Source organism: Hylobates moloch, unplaced genomic scaffold (assembly GCF_009828535.3).
Source record: "Hylobates moloch isolate HMO894 unplaced genomic scaffold, HMol_V3 SCAFFOLD_19, whole genome shotgun sequence".
Lineage (NCBI taxonomy): Eukaryota > Metazoa > Chordata > Mammalia > Primates > Hylobatidae > Hylobates > Hylobates moloch.
The window spans coordinates 72,640,274-72,663,262 of record NW_026652294.1 but is presented as its reverse complement, the minus strand read 5'-3'; the positions used below and the strand labels follow the sequence as shown (position 1 = coordinate 72,663,262).

At 42.4% G+C, this 22,989-nt stretch overlaps 2 protein-coding genes across 6 annotated transcripts in view; both read right to left on the bottom strand.

Moving 5' to 3' along the window:
• Positions 1-2,060, bottom strand: part of KIAA2026 (KIAA2026 ortholog) — a 107,275-nt gene extending 105,215 nt beyond the window's left edge. For 3 of the 4 annotated variants that reach the window (XM_058431059.1, XM_058431058.1, XM_032137924.2), the window contains exon 1: positions 734-1,516. In XM_058431059.1, the coding sequence (XP_058287042.1) occupies positions 734-1,299 (566 nt within the window). In that variant the 5' untranslated portion in view covers positions 1,300-1,516. Of the gene's footprint in view, positions 1-733 lie in introns of all 4 variants that reach the window. The other variant, XM_032137923.2, reaches the window with a different exon arrangement.
• Positions 2,061-4,572: 2,512 nt separating this feature from the next.
• RANBP6 (RAN binding protein 6) lies at positions 4,573-9,171 on the bottom strand. Of its 2 annotated transcripts, XM_032138561.2 has the most exons (2): positions 9,019-9,154; positions 7,777-7,903 (listed from the first exon to the last, which is right to left on the bottom strand). In XM_032138561.2, exons 1-2 carry the CDS (start codon positions 9,152-9,154, stop codon positions 7,833-7,835), a joined length of 207 nt encoding a protein of 68 aa, XP_031994452.1. In that variant the 3' UTR covers positions 7,777-7,832. The 2 variants fall into 2 exon arrangements, with proteins under 2 accessions (XP_031994451.1, XP_031994452.1); XM_032138560.2 differs by having other exon boundaries at positions 4,573-9,171.
• Positions 9,172-22,989: the final 13,818 nt, after the last annotated feature.

Below are 22,989 nucleotides of genomic sequence, written 5' to 3'. Positions count from 1 at the left end.
CTATACAATTATTATAAAACAATACATTCATTTTAGTATCCTCCTCTTGTGTTAAATAATTAGATATATGGGTGGCGGATACCAAGCGTACAGTGCCATCTGACTTGCCTATGATAAATGTATAAACTTTAAAAAATGTGTGTTGATGCATTCCCTATTATTGCAAAAATTGGGTGTCCTCAGATGAAACGGAGAGAAAAGATCAGTAGTATGCAAGAGTAACCATTAACTATTTAGTAACACTCCATAAATCTTCGATGACCGACATGGGTAGTAAATGTTAAAATTATTTTTCAATGGTCTTAGACACCTTTTTACATAAGCCAAAATTATTTTTCTAGAGATATTTCATCCTAAACGCTGTTTTAAATGTCATGCTAAAACTGTCTAAAAGTTGCAGGTCCAACTTCCATCCCACAAAAACTGTTCCTCGGCCTACACGTGCAATTCTTCCTACGGGACCCATTCCATTTTACATCTGCAAACTTTACCCAGCACTTCAGCGCTGCAGACCCGGGTTTCCTGCTAAGTGTACGCGAACCCCGGGTTCGGCCCACACCCACCACACCTCTCCGGTCCCCGCCCAGCGCCGCTCCTCCTCCCGGGCTTCTCCAGCACCGACTCAGCACCTATCAGCGCCGCCCCCAGGCCCCTGGCCCAGCCCATCCTCGGGCACGTGTGAGGGTGTGTTTGTGTCAGTCTGTCAGTCCCACCGGGGACCAGCCTCGCTTACCGAGAGAGAAGCGCTAACTTCTGCTCCAGCATCATCTCCAGCTTCTGGCCCTGTTTGGAGATCCAGTGGTCCACTCCGTGCAGGCGGTAGCACGTCTCCAGCATCAACCTGAAGTCCGCCACGAACTCGGTGATGCCCCCATACTGGCCGCTGGCGAACTTCTCCTCCATCTTCAGCAGACACATGCCCTGCCCAGGCTGCTGCGGGAAGGCGCGACCGCCCCGGCCCCCGCTGTGCGGCCCTTCCGCCACCTCCTCCTCCGCGGTGGCAACGCCCCCCAAGGGCTGCAGAAAAGGGGCGGTGAGGCCCCGGTGCTTCTCCTGCAGGAATTCGCCCAGGATGCGGTAGCCCTGCTGTAGCTCATAGGTCAGCTCCTGCTCCTTGCAGCCACCGCCTCCGATCACCATCGCCTCCATCTCTTCCTCCTGATCGTCCGCCTCCTCCAGCGAGGAGGCACTCCTTCCGTGGGGCGGCCCTGAGGCCGGGGCCACCGCTGCCACCTCCTCCTCGTCGTCCTCTCCTTCGGCCGCCGGTGGCGGCCGCTCTTCCTCCCCGGCCGGCTCCATCGCTCCCGGCGTCCCGGGCACGCTCACGCCCCGGCAGGCCTAGGCTGGGCGGTGTGGAACAGCCGCTCGAGATGCTGGGGGACGCGTGAACGCGAGCCGCTTCCTCACAGCTCGGCCGCGGCGCGTAGCCCCTGCCACATCGGGCCTGGCTCTCCTCAGCCGCCGGCTCGGCTCGGTGCGCGCGGGGGTCTCGAGCTCACCGCCGGCGGGGCGGGGTTACATGGCGCGCGGGGAGGGGGGAGAGAAGAGGAGAGCCTAGGTGCCCTCCTCTCCCCTCCCCCCGGCGGCGGCGCGCGCACGGCCCTCGCCGGTCTCACCCCTCCGCACCCCGCCCGCCTGCTCTTCACTGGCCAGGCCCCGCCGGGTCGCCGCGGCCTCGGCGCCCCACCCCCTCCCGGGCCAGCGGGGGGCTGGGAGGGGGCGAGGAAGAAGGGGGCTCTCCTCTCCCCTCCCCAGAGGGGGCCGCAGCGGCGCTCCGGCTCCTCCTCTCCCTCACACCCCCTCCCGCCCCCCTCTACCTGCGGGGGACACTGGCAGAAGGAGGCGGTGCGCGGACGGGGCCCGGCGACAACTGTCAGTTAGAAGCCCGGCTGGGCGCTGGGGGGGGGAGAAAGGGGAGGGGCAGGGAGAGAAGGGGGAGGGCACTCAGCCCCCCGGCTGGGAAGAGCTGTGGAGAGAAGCAAAGAAAGACGCCCTGTCGCCATCCCCGGTGCGCATGCGTAGTAGAACAATTTTTCTTCCCCCACCTCCCGCCACCGTCATTCCCCGCCCCGCTACGCAAAAGGAAGAGCTTCGGCTCAGCTACAGGCCCAGAAGCCTGCTAGGGCTGCGCGGACCAATGATGTAATCAATCGTAGGCCAATCTAAGAGGCTGACGGAGGGGGAAGCAAGGCGCCTGCGCAGCTTAATTCACCACCTCCTGGGAAGGTGGCCAAAAGGCTTTTATTTTTTTAAAGCAAGTGCTGCAAGAGGAAACTTCTTTTGTAAGACCCGTGTTAGCCCCCCAAACTAAAATTAAAGTTGCTAGATAACCTTTGTTAATGGCAAATGAATAGTGAGAAAGAGCAAAATGTAAATCTTCTCTACTATAAAATTTACATTCTATTCCCACCCTTTCTCCCTTGTGACTGCGGGTCTTTCATATATAACCAGAATTTTGAGAAGTTTAGAAAGAAAGTTTAAGGACTCGACCATACGTTCACATGCTGAAGAAAAGGAGGTGATTTTCAGAACCCCAGCTCTTAACATCAGTTCATATTTTGGAACTAATTCCATGTTTTCAGTTAAAAATTTCCACCCTCTCGATTCTTGAGATCTGTTAAGAATAAGGAGAATGGAACCTCATTTAAACAAATTCTTGGGACTGAAAACAGTCAAAATAGTTCATGTCTGAGTTGTACGGCATTAAACAGTTGTTTGCATGGGGTGACAATCTCGCTACAATTTACAATTACTGTTTAATGACTAAAAAGTGGACTCATCATTCACATTGGTTTACATGTTACTTAAAATTAGTTGGGAGGTAGGAATTCATGGTTCCGTAAAGCAAATGCTACTATTTTCTCATGTTCTATTTGAAAGACGCACACATTATTTTTTCTAGGTACACAGAACCCTCGTTTGAAACCTAGAATTACCTAAACACAAAAACAGAATTACAGAAATCATGCATTTTAAAAGTAAAATGTGTATAACTAAATGATTAGGATACTCCGACTCTTGCAATTGTTTACTTCTCATTAATGTGAACTTTAAAGCAGTGATAAAAGTTTTTTTAACCTCAAAGCTGTTTTTTGTCCAGTATGTATCACTCTTAAGTAAAATAGTGAAGCGGGAATGCTTTTTTAGTTAGGGTATTGACATTGTCCTCCACACATACCTTTTATCTAGTATTCAAGGTCTCCTCTCATCAGACATTTGTAATATATAACGCATTTACAGGGTTCTCTCCCCTCAGAGAAGAGTCTGTGGACTCTGAAGAGGCCACAGAAGAACCTCAGCTCACAGAAAAAAAATGCAGGGATCAGTCTTACTTCAGCACCTGGCAACCAAAAAGTGTGTCTGACCAGACATTCCTCCTTTCTTTTGACAAAGCCCAGGAGTCTGAAGCCCAACGAACCCAAGCAAACATCCTCTACTCCTCTTTAGTCATCAGCCCTATTTCATGACTCTTGGACAATATTAGCTTACATTATTGAACCCTGTGCCACTAACCACTTTATATTCATTGTCTCCTTTAATTCTCACAACAAGCCTATCAGTTAGATATTAATCTTATTTTTCAGATGAGGAAACTGCCTCTTAGTTTAAGCAAGTTGTTAACCAAAATTAAAATCTAGGTCTGTCATACTTCAAAAACTCCAGGTGCCTAATTCCAAGTCATCTGGCAGAATTTCTAATTCCTCATACATAAAAGTGTAGGGAATTGCTAGAAATGTTGATAAAGGGTTTCTTAATTAAGATTATATAAAAGAGAAAGGTGTGGGTGAGTAGAAGGAACCTCAACTCTAGGTTATGAAGAGGTCCAGATGATAGCAACTTCACTATAATGAAAGTAGGATCGGGTCCTTGATCTTAAAAAAGAAACTTTATTACACAAGAAATATGGGCTGGGCACGGTGGCTGCCTGTAATCCCAGCACTTTGGGAGGCTGAGGTGGACAGATCACCTGAGGTCAGGAGTTCTAGACCAGCCTGGCTAACATGGTGAAACCCCGTTTCTACTAGGAATACAAAAAATTAGCTGGGCGTGGTGGTGCACACCTGTAATCCCAGCTACTCGGGAGGCTGAGGCAGGAGAATTGCTTGAACCTGGGAGGCAGAGGTTGCAGTGAGCCGAGATCGTGCCATTGCACTCCAGCTTGGGCAACAAGAGCAAAACTCCATCTCAAAACAAACAAACAAACAAAACAAGAAATATGTTGGTTGTAGGTATGTAGGTAAATTAGAAAACATAGGTAAGTGAGAAGAAAATTTGCCACTTAATCCTACCACCTAGAGAAAACCTCTATTAATACTTTGAGGTGGGATTTTTCTATTCATTCATCTATATTTATCTTAAATATACTAAAAATTTTGATCATACTATACGTAATGTCCTTAATTTTCCTTTTTCCCCCATTAGTAAAAATTATATGGAATGGACAGAATTGCATATCTAAAATCTCAACTTTATATTCTCGTCAACAATAGCCTAAATAGCCTGCCAATATGAATGAGTAGGGAATGGATTGGGAAAATTCTAAAGTAAAAGAAGTTCCAGACACAATACAGGTACAAACAACAACAGCAATAACAGCTACAATTTATTGAGCACTTACTAGGTCTTAAATATTTGCTAAATACATACACAGTACTCACAATAGCCCCAGGAAATTATAGATGTATTTAAGTTTTGGATCAATGATTAATTATTAGCTGAGTAGAAAGCTCTTTTCTACCCTACAATAAGCTCGACATTAAAGACCAACATTCCAATTAATATAATTAACCCTGGACTTATAGAACTGTTTTCTCATAATAATGCACATCTACTGCTAAATGACTACTCTCAAAGTTACTTTCTTTTTCATGTTCAAAGAAAATTACATTTCCTTCCTCTCACTTTTCCAATAGAATACTCTTCAGTTCTACTCCAGAATCTATTAGGAAATTATTTGAAATAGAAATCAATTTAAGCCCTACAACTAGAGCTTTTTCTTTTGTTGAGCTGCTTTGCAGGGGGAAAATGGCATACATATACAAAATAATACTCTGCTGAAACACATAACACTGACTCCCAAGAATACTGCTTACTTACTCTTTGTCAAACACCGTTACATGCTACCAATATTAGATGTATCAGGACTCCCTTTTTAGTAACTATGGTTCTTGGAGTCCTGGATAACTTAAAAAAATAGAGACCTGTCTGGCTAAAGAAATTTAAAAGTTCTCTAACTCTCAACCGGACACCTTTGCAACTACAATATGGATATGTCCCACCCAGTTCCCAGGAGTACATTATGAAAAAGTTCATATACATCCCACATCCACTGCAATATCTCAAAACTCTCCTAGGAACAGCATCCTCCGATCACCACGAATACCAAGGGTATTAATCAAAGAGGGACAAGCCTGCCACTATATCCTTCACTCACAATTCCAAAGATGTTTGTCCTGGAAACTCTATCTTATTTTTGTGAGCTCTTAGCATATTGTGATAGCATGACATCTTCACATCAAGTATACTGCTTGGCTAGCATCAATAATAGTTCAAACAATAGCAACAATTTATATACTTTACATCAACTAGGGGAAAGGTGACAAACATTGTTTAAGACAGTTTGAAGCACAGGTTATCACCAAGGTCTGTGTTTGGAAGATAAAACATGCGAGATAAACAGAGGACTAACACTGACTAATTCTGGAGAAACACGGGGAAGAACTATAAACTGCTTAGCAGGGAGAAAACAGTTCTCTGATTTATAATAAAATCCATTCACAACAATTATTTGTAGTTACTTTTATAGTAGATAATATTCAAGTTATATTAAAGTGCTTCAAGCAAAATTTAGCAACTCCTGTAAGGCTTCCTGCTGTTCATCATCAAGTTGCGATACACATTCCAACCATAAATCTTCAGAAGTCTGTACCTGACGCACGACATTAGCTAGGCGTTTGGCACAAGGATCTTCATAATTAATAGTCTCATTAATTTTTCCTTCTGCAATTATACTGATTATTTTGGGAAGATTGGAATTATTTGGACCAATTACAACTGGGTGGTTACTTTCAATTAGGTCACAGAGAAAACTCAAAGTCTGAATAGCTTCCTCTTTATCTTCATGCAGTGGAAGCCATGATAACCAGTGTGGAAGAACTTCATCTACATTTACACAGTTAGGCTTAAATTTCAAAATCTTCCCTATTGCTGAAATACAGTTCTCTGTAGCAATGACATTTTTTTTGGTTTTGGAATTTGCACACTTAATAACTTTTACCAGCAGTGGAACAGCTTCTGAACATAAAGAACGATAATCATCTCCACCAAACTGTGCCATGACACCCAGGCCATAAGCAGCAGCTTGCCTGACTTCAGGGTTGTTATCTCGCATATTTAGTAGCATTGGCCACCGAAAATATTCTACATATTTAAATGAAGTTGGACTGCAGTGCTCTATGATGTCATCAAATATGCACAATCCCCACTGTCTGTCTGGCCATGGCCTACTTGAACAAATTAGATTTACAATTAATGGAAGTAGTTGTTCAAACCATGGTAAAATCTTTTCCTTATAAGTACTAAATAATGAGTGCAAAATATCTGATACTTTGGTCAGAATATAAACATCACATTCATCCTCATCTTGTAGAGACATCTCAACCTGTTGATCATAGTTTTCTTCCTGTCTTTTCACCTGTCTCAATTCTTGGTTTTTAAAGTGCCCTTCAAGTTTTGCTTTCAGTATTCCTCCCAGTTCTTCCAAGTGTTCATCATTAAGGCAACCATCTCCCATAACTTCTATGGACTTTGCAAAAGAATTCATTATTTCCGAGAGCACATCTGTATCCGGTTCAGTACCAATAGCCTTGATTAAGGGGTCACATATGAATTGCCACATCTGTGCAAGATACTCTGGGCCACGAATTCTTGCACATTCCAGGAGAAAAGGCATGGACTCTGCTGCTGCCACTCGAACATTGTCATGGAAATAAAATTTCAGTAAAGGAACCATCAGCTTCACAACTTGTTCTGTATATTCCACAAACCCTTCCCTTAACTCCTTAGCATAGTAAACCAACATTTGGCAAGCAGCTGCTTTTGCTTCAAGTCCTGAAGTTTTAATTCCAAAACTCTGCTGGTCTCCAAGATTTACAAATTGCCAGCCATCATCATCACTCATATTCTCGACATCCTGTGTGTCTAAGAGAGCAACATCAGGTTTAGCTGAAGCAGTCTTAATAAGAGGCTCGATAACCAGTGGAAGGTACTGTTGAAAATCTTTTCCAAGAATTTTACACATTCTAGCCCATGCTGAAACCATGTAAGAGGTCTGAGAGTCATCATCTTCCATATTATTTAAGTCTGATTGTGTCTTCAACAACAGCTGCATCACATTTGATGCATCTTGCATAAATTTTTCCTTCCCAACAGCAAGACCAATATGGCTAATGCACTCAATAGTTTTTCCTCTCAGAAGCTTGAGTTCCTTCTGAACAGCAAGCTCAACAATGTGCTTTAGCGAGGGCATGAATATATCATAATATGGGATAAATTTTTCTTCTATTGTATCTGCAACTGATGCAATGGTTGTCACAAGTTGTTCCAAAGCCAACTTAGTTCCATTCCGAATCAACTCTTGAAGTTTAATCACCAAGATGGAATGTAGATTTTTCACCATACTATCCACATATAGAACTAGCAATGATTTGGGGCAGTCTTCAATAAAAATAATAAGAGCAGAAGCTGCATGTGATTGCACACGCTGATTACCTTGATTTTCCATGGTACGTAACAGAGCTGCAATCACTGTTTCATGAAATTTCTTTTGGAAATTAGGTGCAAAATCTGTAGCCATCTGTCCAAGTGTAGTACAGGCTGCAGCCCTCACCCTTGGATGAGGATCCTGAAGAAAAAGCAAAACGGAGTTAACTGTTTCATCTAGAATTGATTCCATTTGTTGATGGCATCCTTCTCCAATGGCAGATAAGGCCATTAATCCAGCATGTCGATACTTCCAGTCAGGGCTCTGAAGCATCTGCATGATATGCTCCTTGGTCATTGGTAAAACAACTTTTCCACCAAGCCCACAAGCCAGTCTGTCTAGTGCACTCTCCGCAGCAACTGCGTTGCTGTCAAAATCATCTTCTTCCATTTCATCAGCATTTACCCAGTCCTCATCATCTTGTAGATCAACCATCATTGCTAATATATGAGGAACTGCCTGTGCAATAATATTTGTATGTTTTTTCAACATTGGAGTGGCAGTTTCAGACAAGGTCACTATAACTTCGAGGGCCAGCTGGCGCTGTAGATTACTAAGCCTAGAGTCTCCACATAACTTCAAACTCAACTGTAGAGTATCTTCTAAATAAGGACCCAAGTACTTAGGTACGGTATCTGCAATCTCAACAAGGGATTCTAGCACTGAATCATCATCCTGGTAGCATGAGTCATTCACAGCCTGTAAGATTCCAGGAAGCAAGTCTGCAAAGTCTTTGAAAAGAGCAATATTATTCTCATTAGCAAGTACAAAAGCAGCTGCAGCTCTAGCGGATAATGTTCTGATTGCTGGATGTTCTTGATCTTGAATACACTGGTCCAACAACCGTTTGATGATATCCAAATCATGCCGCTCTTGGGTCCCAAAAATCCCAGGAAAGTGCCAGAAAACGTGAAGTGCAACTTCCCATAGAACCACATTTTTGGAGTAGATTGAATCAATAAGAAACTTCAGACCTTCCGGCCAGTGGTTAGTGCCATCCTCATCTATCAAATTCCTGGCCAGCACTGCAAAAATATCACAAAGTTTTTTCCTCATGCTGGCATGTGTTTCTAACTTAACAGCCAGAATCAGTTCAATCTTGACATCCCTCTGAACATCGGCAGGCAGATTTGGATAAACCTCCTCAAACCCAGAGGACAAAAGCCGTCGTAGCAGTGCGGCAGCCATTTGTCTCACCTCATAACCTGCTCTTCTATTTCTGACGGCATCTAAGAGGAAGGTAGTCTTACACAGACCTGGGATATTTTCATAGATTTCCTCTGCTTGCCTCCGCACCATACAGCTTGGATTGATCAGGTTCTTCAGAAGCTGGTAAAACTCCTGCTTTTCTGACACGGTCGCCGGCACCCCTGCAGACGCGGTCGCCGCCATTGCGCTCTGTCAAAGCTACCGCGACCGGGAAGGAGGGAGGGGGTCTGCGGCTCGAAGCAGTGACGTAGGCGAGGCGCCGGCAGGGATGGGCGGGGTGCTTCTCCCTCCTCTGCCCAGAAACTCTAGATGCGCTCTGGCAGGCTGCGAGCTAGGTTTTGGAGAGAGGTGAGAGCCGTGTGGAGGTCAATGGCATCCTCCATTTGTTTTTCAATAAGATAAACGTGCACTTGCAGAAGAGAGAAGAAAAGCATTGATTAGAATGGGATCATGACTGATTTTTTTTTTTTTTTTTTGATAGAAAGTCTTGCTCTGTCACCTAGGCTGGAGTACAGCGGCGCGATCCCTGCTCACTGCAGCCTCAACCTCCTGGGCTCAAGCGATCCTCCCCGCCTCAGTTCCCCCAGTAGCTGGGACCACAGGCGCGTGCCACCACGCCCGGCTAATTGTGTTTTTTATAGAGACAGGGTTTCGCCATGTTGCCTAGGCTGGTCTCCAACTCCTAGGCTCAAGTGATCCGCCCGCCTCGGCCTCCCAAAGTACTGGGAATACAGGTGTGAGCCACTGCTTCTGGTCAGATTATGAGTGATTTTTTTCTTTTATTTCTAAACTATATTGTTACTTTGATAATTTTAAAACAATAAGTCTATCTTGAAAACATGCCAAGTGAAAGAAACCAGTCACGACCACATATTGTATGATTCCATTCGTATGAAAGGTACCAAACCGGCAAATTGTATAACAGAAATTAGTGGTTGCCAGAGGTTGGGGGGAGGGGAGGATGGAGAATGACTGCTATCAAATAGGGTGTTTCTTTTTGAGTGGTGAAATGTTCTAAAATTAATTGTGATGGTTGCACAATTCCGTGATTATACTAAAAACCATTGAGTTGTACAATTTAAATTGGTGAATTGTATAGCATATAAATAATAAAGCTGTTTATAAAATAGTAAGTGTGATAATAAAATAATAATTACTTCCCCACTACCACATCTAATGCAGTGGAGTGGTAGCTCAAAATCTGGTGTGTGTCAGAATCACCTAGCCTGTGGGTTATAATAAAGAATGGGAAAGACAACTGAGTAAAGTATGGTAGAAAGTGATCTGAACTAATAATCAGAAGACAGACTTGCATCCTGGCCTTGTCACTAAATTAATTTTGTATCCTAGGACAAGTTACTCAAGATTTTCCTTGCATCTTGTCTAAACTGAAATATGAAGGGATACAGCTACTAGAATCCTAACTACCCATTAGTGGGAAGCTGCTGAGGTTATTCCAAGAAACAAATGTTGATGAAACTAAATTTGTTTCTTTTTTTTGTTTGTTTTTGAGATGGAGTCTCACTCTGTCGCCAGGCTGGAGTGCAGTGGTGTGATCTCAACTCACTGCAACCTCTGCCTCCTGGGTTCAAGCAATTCTCCTGCTTCAGCCTCCTCAGTAGCTGGGACTATGGGCACACGCCACCACGCCCAGCTAATTTTTGTATTTTAGTAGAGACGGGGTTTCACTATGTTTGGCCAGGATGTTCTAGATCTCTTGACCTAGTGATCCACCAGCCTCGGCCTCCCACAGTGCTAGGATTACAGGTGTAAGCCACCGCACCTGGCCAATTTGTTTCTTTAATTCAGGCAGGTGTGTCAATCAAAAACAAGTTTCAATCCTATAACAATGATTAGGTCTTTCTTTTGTATTAGCACTTGCCACACTCATTTTGACCCTTATACAGAATTGAGAGATTGCTAGGATAGGTATAATACTAAATTTATGTGAGAAGTGAAAACTAAGGGAAGTTACAGGATTTGCCTAGGATGACACACCTGAGTCTCAATTCTACCTCTTCTGAAAGTGACAGTGATACTCTTTTCACCATATTGCTTCCCCATTAACTACTCTTGGTTTTGCAGCATGATCAGAGGCTTCACTTACTGCAAATTCTGTCTTAAACTTTTCCAAGCAGTCTAAATTTTATTTTTGTAAAGTGATGCCGCATATACCCACAAAAATTAGAAAGTCGTAGCTTTTACATGAACCAGATGATAGACAAAGTAGGTAGTCTCATAAATTACATTGTAGGCTGGGCATGGTGGCTCACACCTGTAATCCCAGCACTTTGGGAGGCTGAGGCAGGCAGATCACGAGATCAAGGGATCGAGACCATTCTGGCCAACATGGTGAAAGCCCATCTCTACTAAAAGTACCAAAATTAGCTGGGTGTGATGACACATGCCCGTAGTCCCAGCTACTTGGGAGGCTGAGGCAAGAGAATCACTTGAACCTGGGAGGCAGAGGTTGCAGTGAGCCGAGATTGCATCACTGCACTCCAGCCTGGCGACACAGCGAGACTCCGTCTCAAAAAAAAAAAAAAAAAAATTACACTGTAATATGAAACAGAGCTATTCTCTAAAATAGCATTTCTCATTCTGTAGACTGAAAACCAACTGCATTAGAATTGCTTGGGATACCTATATTAAAATATAGATGTTAGGGCCCAAGCTCCTATTAACCCAGAATATTGGGGGGACTGAGGACTAAGGATGTACAATTTCAACCAGCACATTGGGATTTTATATAAATACCAACATTTGAGAATCACTGATGAGATCAATTCTGGTTCTAAGATTATGACTACAGTTGTGTATTCATTGGTTTTCTTTCTTTTTTTTTTTTTTTAGATGGAGTCTCGCTCTGTCACCTAGGCTGCAGGGCAGTGGCACGATCTCAGCTCACTGCAACCTCTGCCTCCTGGGTTCAAGCAATTCTCCTGCCTCAGCCTCCCGAGTAGCTGGGATTACAGGCATGCACCACCATGCCCAGCTAATTTTTATATTTTTAGTAGACACAGGGTTTCACCATGTTGGCCAGGCTGGTCTCAAACTTCTGACCTCAAGTGATCCACCTGCCTCAGCCTCCTAAAGTACTAGGATTACAGGCATGAGCCACCACACATGGACCATTCATTAGTTTTCTTACTGTTCCTTCAAAAAGTCTAACTGGAGAGCCTTTGCATTTGCTGTTTCAGGAAATGTTAATAATAATTAATTACTTAATACTATATCCATTAGCATATGAAAGACATTGAAAAACACCACAGTGATACACCACCACAGACCAGCACAATGCTTTAAGTTTAAAAGTCTGACAAAGCCAAGGGTTGCTGAGGATATGCAACAACGGGAAACTCAGTTATATTTTTGTTCAGAGTATAGGTAAATTGATACAACGTCTTTGAAAAAAATGTTTGAGCTGGGCGCAGTGGCTCATGCCTGTAATTCTAGCACTTTGGGAGGCTAAGTTGGGCAGATCACCTGAGGTCAAGAGTTCGAGACCAGCCTGGCCAACATGGTGAAACCTCGTCTCTACTAAAAATACAAAAAAAATTAGCTGGACGTGGTGGTGTGCATGTGTAGTCCCAGCTACTCAGGGAGGCTGAGGCAGGAAAATTGCTTGAACCCAGGAGGCGGAGATTGCAGTAAGCCAAGATCACACCACTGCACTCCAGCCTGGGTGACAGAGGGAGACTCCACTTCAAAAAAAAAAAAAAAAAAGAAAGGAAAAGAAAAAAATGTTTGAAAAATTCTGCGTTAAGATTATGCAATTATTCGGGTGGGTGCAGTGGCTCATGCCTGTAATCCCAGCACTTTGGGAGGCCAAGTTGGGCGGATCACGAGGTCAGGAGATTGAGACCATCCTGGCCAACACAGTGAAACCCCATCTCTACTAAAAATACAAAAATTAGGTGGGCATGGTGGCACATGCCTATAGTCCCAGCTACTTGGGAGGCTGAGGCAAGAGAATTGCTTGAACCAGGGGGGCGGAGGTTGCAGTGAGCCAAGATCGTACCACTGCACTCCAGCCTGGTGACAGAGTGAGACTGTGTCTCAAAAGATTATGCAATTATTCAATTATTCTCTCAGCAAGCATTCATTGAGGGTACACTCAAGCATGGTGCTGAGTTGCTGGTATTAAAGATTAAATTCGTGAAGATACGTGAATCTCATAGTAAACAGAGATAGTAAATGTCACATAGCATAGTGATCACTGTAGTAATGATAAGCCTGCCATGGAGCCATATGGGGTTATGGAGGCAGCTATTTTACTCGGTATGGGGTTGATCAAGTAAGGCTTCCCAGAGGAGGTATCAGAGTTGACTTTTTTTTTTTTTTTTTGAGAAGGAGTCTGGCTCTGTCGCCTAGGCTGGAGTGCAGTGGCACAATCTTGGCTCACTGCAAGTTCCGCCTCCCAGGTTCACGCCATTCTCCTGCCTCAGCCTCCTGAGTAGCTGGGACTACAGGCACCCACCACCGCACCGGCTAATTGTTTTTTGTATTTTTAGTAGAGACGGGGTTTCACCGTGGTCTCTATCTCCTGACTTCGTGATCTGCCCACCTCAGCCTCCCAAAGTGCTGGGATTACAGGCTTGAGCCACCGTGCCCGGCAGAGTTGACTTTTGAAGGATGAGTCCTCATTAACCATTTGAAAAGAGAGAAAGTTGTTCTAAGTAAAGGGTACAGCTTTTTCAGACACAGAGAGGCTTTCAGATGTACTGTGATGAGAGTTCTGCCAGTGTTTCAGTAATGCTGGGGCAGTGAGCATGGGATTTGAGGGGGTCTGGGGATGATACAGGAAGCTGGAAGGAGGAAGACAGAAAGTTAAATAAAGGCCAGATCATGAAGGGTATCATATCTGTCAGGCCTCTGAGCCCAAGCTAAGCCATCATATCCCCTGTGACCTGTACGTATACATCCAGATAGCCTGAAGTAACTGAAGAATCACAAAAGAAGTGAAAATGGCCTGTTCCTGACTTAAAACTGATGACATTCCACCACAAAAGAAGTGAAAATGGCCTGTTCCTGCCTTAACTGATGACATTACCTTGTGAAATTCCTTCTCCTGGCTCATGCTGGCTCTAAAGCTCCCCAACGGAGCACCTTGTGACCCCCACCCCTGTCAGCCAGAGAACAGCCCCCTTTGACTGTAATTTTCCTTTACCTACCCAAATCCTATAAAATGGCCCCACCCCTATCTCCCTTCGCTGACTCTCTTTTCAGACTCAGCCTTTCTGTGAAATAAACAGCCTTGTTGCTCACACAAAGCCTGTTTGGTGGTCTCTTCACATGGACACGAGTGAAATTTGGTGCCGTGACTCGGATCGGGGGACCTCCCTTGGGAGATCAATCCCCTGTCCTCCTGCTCTTTGCTCCGTGAGAAATATCCACTTAACGACCTCTGGTCCTCAGACCAACCAGCCCAAGGAACATCTCACCAATTTTAAATCGAGTAAGTGGCCTCTTTTTACTGTCTTCTCCAACCTCTCTCACTATCCCTCAACCTCTTTCTCCTATCAATCTTGGCACCATCTTTCGATCTCTCCCTTCTCTTAATTTCAGTTCCTTCCCTTTTCTGGTGGAGGCAGGAGACATGTTTTATCCTTGAGCCCAAAACTCCGGTGCCGGTCACGGACTTGGGAAGACAGTCTTCCCTTGGTGTTTAATCACGTGGGGACGCCTGCTTTTCACCCACATTTCAGAGGTGTCTGACCACACAGGGACACCTGCCTTGGTCCTTCACCTTTAGTGGCAAGCACTGCTTTTCTGGGGATCAAGTACCCCCCCACCCCTTCTCTCCATGTCCCTACTCCTTTTCCACTTTCCTGGGGGGCAAGCACCCCCCACCCCTTCTCTCTGTGTCCCCACCCCTTCTCCACTTTCCTGGGGGGCAAGCACCCCCCACCCCTTCTCCCCTTCTCTCTGTGTCTCTACCCTGTCTTTTCTCTCCACTTTCCTTGGGGGTAAGCACCCCCCGACCCCTTCTCTCCATGTCTCTACCCTCTCTTTTCTCTGGACTTGCCTCCTTCACTATAGGCAACCTTCCACCCTCCATTCCTCCTTCTTCTCCCTTAGCCTGTGCTCTCAAGAACTTAAAACCTCTTCAACTCTCACCTGAGCTAAAATCTAGCACCTTATTTTCTTCTGCAACACCGCTTGACCCCAATACAAGCTCGACAGTGGTTCCAAATAGCCAGAAAACGGCACTTTCGATTTTTCCATCCTACAAGATCTAGATAATTCTTGTCATAAAATGGGCAAATGGTCTGAGGTGCTGGACATCCAGGCATTCTTTTACACATCGGTCCCTCCCTAGTCTCTCTTCCCAATGCAACTAATCCCAAATCTTCCTTCTTTCCCTCCCACCTGTTCCCTCAGTCCCAACCCCAGGCATCGCTGAGTCTTTCCAATCTTCCTTTTCTATGGACCCATATGACCTCTCCCCTCTTCCCCAGGCTGCTCCTAGCCAGGCCAAGCCAGGTCTCAATTCTTCCTCAGCCTCCACTCCCCCACCCTATAATCCTTTTATTACCTCCCCTTCTCACACCTGGTCTGGCTTACAAGTGTGAGAAGGGGAGGTCATTCCACAACTAGCCCTCCCCCACCTGCCCAGCAATTTCCTCTTAAAAAGGTGACTGGAGCTAAAGGCTCCTTTTAACCTCCTTTCAAGGTTAATGCTCCTTTTTCTTTATCCGACATCTCCCACATTTATATTTGATGAAAAAGAGCGTTTAGGATCTTTTTCATCAAATATAAAAATCCAGCCCAGTTCATGGCCCGTTTGGCAGCAACCCTGAGATGCTGTACAGCCCTAGACCCTGAAAGGTCAGAAGGCTGTCTTATTCTCAGTATGCATTTTGTTTTATTACCCAATCTGCTCCCGACATTAAATAAAGCTCTGAAAATTAAATTCCGGCCCTCAAACCCCACAACAGGACTTAACCTCGCCGTCAAGGTGTACAATAATAGAGTAGAGGCAGCCAAGTAGCAACATATTTCTGAATTACAATTCCTTGCTTCCACTGTGAGACAAACCCTAGCCACATCTCCAGCACACAAATATAACTTTCATAGGAGTGTAAAAATAAAAACTCAAGTGTGAAGACTGGAGGCATTTATGAGGCCGATAACCTACTTCAGTTAAGCTGGAAGTCTAAACCATACTAGTGGTGGAGGGAAAGAAAAGAGGGCATGATTGGAAAGATTTTAAGGAGTAGAATTGATAGCACTCAATGGACCAGGAGAAGCCTAGGAAATCTCCCCAAGTTCTGGCCTGGGTATCTGGTTGGAGGTGCTGCTATTTACCTATTTATGTACTATATATAAAGAAAGAACAGTGTTAATGCAGATCAAAAGACTACTAACTCTTCTGGAGGAAAAAGAGACTTCAGTGAGTCCCAGGGTCCATATTTTGTTCTCTAGTTGCTCTCAAGTGCTATAGTGATGGTTATCATCTCAGCAGTAGGAGCTAAACTGCATGGACTTTAGGAAAATTACTTATGATCTTGTACTTTAGAAAAACATAAACTGATTCAAAATCTTAAGTTGCTTCCTTTTTAGATTACATAATTCTTTTTGCATTGTCATTTTTCCCCTCCTAAGGAACACATATAATACCTAAGATTCAAGACTGGACTTGCAGATTTGGTTAGAGTTGAACAACTATATTAAAGTTTGTAATTAAAATTGGCTTTGTTTGCACTGGTGAGAGACCATCTCAAGAATGTTCCCACAAAGGGGCTCAATACCAGACAATTCAGGTGTTTATTAGCAGCTTACCAGGTAGACAAAGTTCATTGTAAGTTGCAAATATCTTCCAGGATCTGAGAGATTTAGAGTCAAATGAGAGGGATAGTATTAAATTGGACATAGTTGACATTTTTTAAAAGAATAATTCAGAACCAAAAAACAAAACAAGAAAACAAAAAACACCATGAAAGCTCCCACTGAGCAAAGATGGGACAATCTGAATATAAAAAAGAATAATGCCTGCAATGGATTAAAAAATATCAAATATATAAACAAAAGTGATGAGTATCTAATACGAAAAAAGGTTGCTAACTCATTGATCATCTCTGGAGATTGCTAGGTCATTGACTCTGATTTTTTTATTTTTTATTTTTTAGAGGTGGAGTCTCACTCTGTCACCCAGGCTGGAGTGCAGTGGCATGGTTCACTGCAGCCTTGACTTCCTTGGCTCAAGGGATCCTACTGCCTCAGCCTCCCCAGTAGCTGGAACTACAGGCACATGTCACTATACCCAGCTAATTTATTTTTAATTTTTTTTTATTTTTAGTAGAGATGAGGTCTCACTATGTTGAACACGCTGCCTTGAACTCCTGGGCTCAAGCCATTCTCCCACCTCAACCTCCCAAGGTGCTAGGATTACAGGTATGAGTCACTGTACCCAACCCAACTCTGAAATTTGATAAAGAGAAATAATCAAGATTTTTCCTGCCTTTCCTGTACAAACTGTATTTCAAAATAACTAAATAGTTGATGAGAGAATGTTCTTCTTTATAGAATTTCAGCTAATAAATGCATAAAGGACATTAAAATCAAGAAATTTCTGTGTTGTGGCCACTAACGAAATAATAAATTATCTAGGTAACAGTAACCAATGGATGTTAAAACCATTAGATGAAACACTGAGCATTTAATAATGGACGGATTAGGCTAAAGTCACCTAAAATCACTGATTAATCTTTATATGATTAAAGGTAGGATTAAACCAGAGATGTCATTTACCTGTCAACTTTTAGCTCGACTTCCATACTTTCTATAATTTATTCTCTGATGCTGAGGTTAGGCCCTGGAAACAAAATTTCTCCTTTCATAGCTGGGTCACTGTTAGGTTCTATCAACAGAAGCCACTAGTGATTGAAGGATAAAAAGGGGACAGAAAAGGAATTAATCCTTCTTGTTTTTCCTGTTCTTGACTGGATTGCTCCAATAGTGGCCCTTCCTCCTGGTGGCAGCAGTTTCTTGCTTCTTGCAGGACTCTTAGAAACAAAAACAGCAAAACCCAGTCATATCCCACATCTGCAGAGGTACCAAGAGTAGCCTGGGGTCAAGCCTTCCTCAATGGTTTTACCTACAGCTCTGGCAAGCCCCTCCATGGAGTTCAAAAGTGCCAGTTTCACTTTGTTCCCTCAGCTTTAGTGGTGGTAACAGGTACTGCAAGTTGTCATCTTTCAGTTACATTTTGTATTAGTGCTCTTTGATCGTTGAGCTCTCTTACACCTGTATAACCAATCCCCTAAATTAAATCTCCTCTGGAAGTACATAATGTGGTTTCTGTTTTTCTGATTGGACCTTGACTTATATGTCATTGAACGATGCATAGGTAGTACACAGAACCACCTAAAAAGAATTTTTATTTTATTCAGATTTGTTGAGGTATAATTTATATGCAATAAAGTTCACCAATTCCAAGTGTATAATTGGTAAGATGGATTTTGACAGTGAAGTTATCATTACCATAATCATATATAGACCATTTTCATGACCTCGAAAGTTCCTTTGGGTCCCTTTCCTGCCCCTGACCCCAGGCAACCACTGATCTGATTTCTGTTGCTATAGCTTTGTTTTTTCTAGATTTTCATATAAATAGAATTATTCAGCATGTGGCTGTTTGTATCTGGCTGCTTTCATTTAGCACACTGCACTGAAATTCATCCAGGTTACTGCATGTTTGTTCCTTTATATTCATATATGATATGAATATCGTGTTATTTCATCATATGAATATACTACAATTTGTTTATGTATTCATCAATCAATAGACATTTGGGTTGTTCCCAGTTTTAAGATATGAATAAAGCTCCTATAAACGTGTGAGTACAAGTTTTTGTGTGAAAATATGTTTTCATTTCTCTTGATAAATACCTAAGAGTGGAATGCCTTGGTCATATGTTAAAGGTAGTTTTATAAGAAACTGCCAAATGCTTCCCAAAATGGTGGCACCATTTTTCATTCCTAACAGCAGTTATGGGAGTGCCAGTTACTCCACATTCTTGACAATACTTGGTATTGTCTTTTAAATTTTAGTCACCCCAATGAATATTTTGCAGTATCTGATTCTGATTTTAGTTTGCCTTTCCCTAAGGAATGATGGTTTTGCACATCTTTTCATATGCTTATTTTCCATTTGTATATCTTTGGTGGAGTGTTTATTCAAATCTTTTGTGTATTTTAAAAAAATCTAGCTTTTTGTCCTCTTAGTATTGCATTTTAAGGGTTCTTTATATATTCTGAACACAAATTTTTATCAGATATATGTTTTCAAATATTTTTCTCCTTTTTTCCTTAACTGTGTCTTTTGAAAATCAATAAATTTTAATTTTCAGGAAGTTCAGGTTATTAATTAAAAAATTTTAAGGTTTGTGCTTTTTATGGCCTATTTAAGAAATCGTTACTCAATTGAAGGTCACAAATATTTTCTGCAATGCTTGCTTCTATAAATTTTGAAGTTTTGCTGGGCGTGGTGGCTCACACCTGTAATCCTAGCACTTTGGGAGGCCGAGGCAGGTGGATCACTTGAGGTCAGGGGTTTGAAACCAGTCTGGCCAACATGGTAAAACCCTGTCTCTACTAAAAATACAAAAAAATTAACCAGGCGTGGTGGCACGTGCCTGTAATCCCAGCTACTTGGGAGGCTGAAGCAGGAGAATTGCTTGAACCCGTGAGGCAGAGGTGAAATCACGCCACTGTGCTCCAGCCTGGGCAACAGAGTGAGACTCCATCTTCCGTCTTAAAAAAAAACAAACGAAAAAATTGGAGTTTTAGGTTTTACATTTAGATCTATGATCTATATCAAGCTGGTTTTTGTATATGGCATGAGGTATGGATTGAGGTTCATTTCTTTTTGCATATGCATTTACACTTCTTCCACTTTTCCTCCAGTGAATTACTTTGGCATCTTTGTTGACTATCAATTGAACTATCAATTCTGAACCTTCTATTCTGTTCCAGTAATCTATTAATCTATGTCTTTCCTTTATCTAATACCACACTGTCTTGATTTCTATTCCTTTACGGTAAATCTTGAACCCATGTATAGTTTCCATCATTTCACTTCTTTGAAAATGGTCTAGTTTCTCATCCAAAAAGGGAAGGATAATTGTTGTAGAATAAAAGCGATAGATATAAGACACAAAATATGCACCTCTCCACTCCCCCATTGAAAATATAAATTTGGGAAAATGTCTAGCAAAAATATTCATTGTTTGTTCATTTATTCATTCATTCTAATAATGTCTCTTTTTGTTATGATCACATTTCTTTTAAAGTTTCTAATTCTGGCTTTAGCGTAAATAGGAAATATCCATAACCCAATACATTAACTTAGATCTTTTTTTCTAGCTTTATTGTGAAGAATCATTATTAAATAAAATTCTAAAAATCATTGAACATTGTAATTTTTAGAAAGTACTTTCTGGGCTACAATAAATTGAAGATACTTTTAAGCTACCTAAAGTCCACACAATTTGTAAAATTCGTATATCTGTAGGAACTTTTTGCAATCTATACTCACTGCATCTTGAAAGATTAAATATTAAGCTAGATAAAACTAAAATTCCTTAATTCTTTTCATTGTGAACTTATTGATTTAGAATAATATCTCAACTTCTTCACCCCACCCAGATCTTCTGCAAAAAATAGCTGAGGACAAAGATATTCCTGACATCTGAGACTACAACCTTAAGCAGCTTGTGTTTTAACTTAAAATAGTTACGTAAATATGATGTTATAATTGCTGATATTTTCAAGTTTTTAAATATAAAACTGCTATCTCTCTAAGCCTTTCACTTCATTAATTTATTCAGCAAATAGTCATTGAGTACCTACCATATGTCAGGCACTGAGCTGGGGCATTGGGGATGCAATGCTGAATAAAACAGAATGTCTGTCTTCATAAAGTTTACAATCTAGTCTGGAACTCCTTAGCTCATGCCAGGAAGAACAGCCATGTTGAACCTGTGGTTACCTCTTACCTCTCGGTGTTTGAGAAACACAGTAGTAAAACACTATCATCACCTTTAAGAATTGTGTAGCAATTCGGAATATGCAAAGTTGAATAAAAATGCAAAACTGTACATGAATACTCAATTGGATTATTCTCCAGATGGTTGAGAATACTTACATAGTACTTGCAGGTATTAATTGATTTAATTCTTGTAACAAATTTTTTAAAGGGTAGAAACAGGCATTGGAAAAAATTTTAAATACAGATTTAATAACTGACTCAGAGGAAAGTTATAAGAGTGATGGAGGATATCTGCCATCCAGACATTTGATGCTCATTTTGTTCTCCTAAAATAAGAATGTTTGGGCTGGGCGTGGTGGCTCACGCCTGTAATCCCAGCACTTTGGGAGGCCAAGGCAGGCAGATCACCTGAGATCAGGAGTTCAAGACCAGCCTAGCCAGCATGGTGAAACCCTGTCTCTACCAAAAATACAAAAATTACCTGGGTGTGGTGGCACACGCCTGTAGTCTCAGCTACTCAGGAGGCTGAGGATGGAGAATCTCTTGAATCCGGCAGGTGGAGATTGCAGTGAGCCGAGACTGCGCCACTGCACGACAGAGCGAGACACCATCTCAAAAAAAAAGGAATGTTTCACTCCTCCCAGGGCTACAGAATGCCCAGTAGAAGCAATGCTTAGGGGGAGGGATAGTGGAAAATGAGGAAAGAACCAAAGTAGAAATCAGATTGACATTTATTGGACATTTTATTAGCTACAAATTTAAGGAAAAATACACTCGGAAAAAAAACTCACACTACAGACATATTAAACTGTATTGTAAAAATAAAGCACTCCGAAAAATATCTTTATAATAATACTAGTAGGGTTACAAAAGTGAAAATGTATCTGATTGATTAGACCTACTGTTTTGGACAGTTTCTTGTGTAACAGAAAAAATAAAAATTATACAAAGGACCTGCCCAGTTGGGTAGTGTACTTGCTAGAAAGATCTTAAGAAGCCAAAACATTTGTATCTGCATCTTCAGCTGGCATGAGAAATAATGCCAGGCATGGTGGCTCTCGCTTGTAATCCCAGCACTTTGGGAGGCCGAGGTGGGTGGATCTCCTGAGGTCAGGAGTTCTAGACCAGCCTGGCCAACATGGAGAAAACCCATCTCTACCAAAAATACAAAAATTAGCTGGGTGTGGTGGCACGCACCTGCAATCCCAGCTAGTTGGGAGGCTAAGGCAGGAGAATTGCTTGAACCCAAGAGATGGAGGTTGCAGTGAGCCAAGATCGCGCCACTGCACTCCAGCCTGGCGACAGAGCAAGACTCCGTCTCACCAAAAAAAAAAAAAAAATATCCTGGCTAACACAGTGGAACCCTGTCTCTACTAAAAATACAAAAAATTAGCTGCGCGTGGTGGCAGGCGCCTGTAGTCCCAGCTACTCAGGAGGCTGAGGCAGGAGAATGGCGTGAATCTGGGAGACAGAGCTTGCAGTGAGCCGAGATCACACCACTGCACTCCAGCCTGGGCGACAGAGACTCCATCTCCTAAAAATAAAAAATAAAAAAAATAAATTGTTTAGCCATGGAATTAGAAGTCCTGTTAGTATAAAACTGCCATTAGTGTACTGATCTGTTTGCAGCCATTGTATCGTGATATGTCTAATGTATTATTGTATGTATACTTTTCAAGAGCTTGTGAAAATCTGATATATTAGAACTGTGACAAGTGTAATTGGTTACAAGTGTAATCGGTTAAACTTGGCCACCATGTTGGCCAAACGAATTACTTGCAAATAAAGGGTGCTCAGGACCACGGTTTCTTGATGGAGGACTTTTAGTCCTGGGAGAGTCCTAGGCAAAGGGGGACCCTAACTTTTCCCTAACTTTCATCAACTTTTAAGTGTCAGAAAAATATTTGTTGTAAAAAGATTTTAACTATAAAGGTTAAACCAAATTCAAGTTAAACATTTTTAACAAGAATCCTTTATAAGTGATGCTTTGTAATTCATATGCATTATATCACAATGAACATAA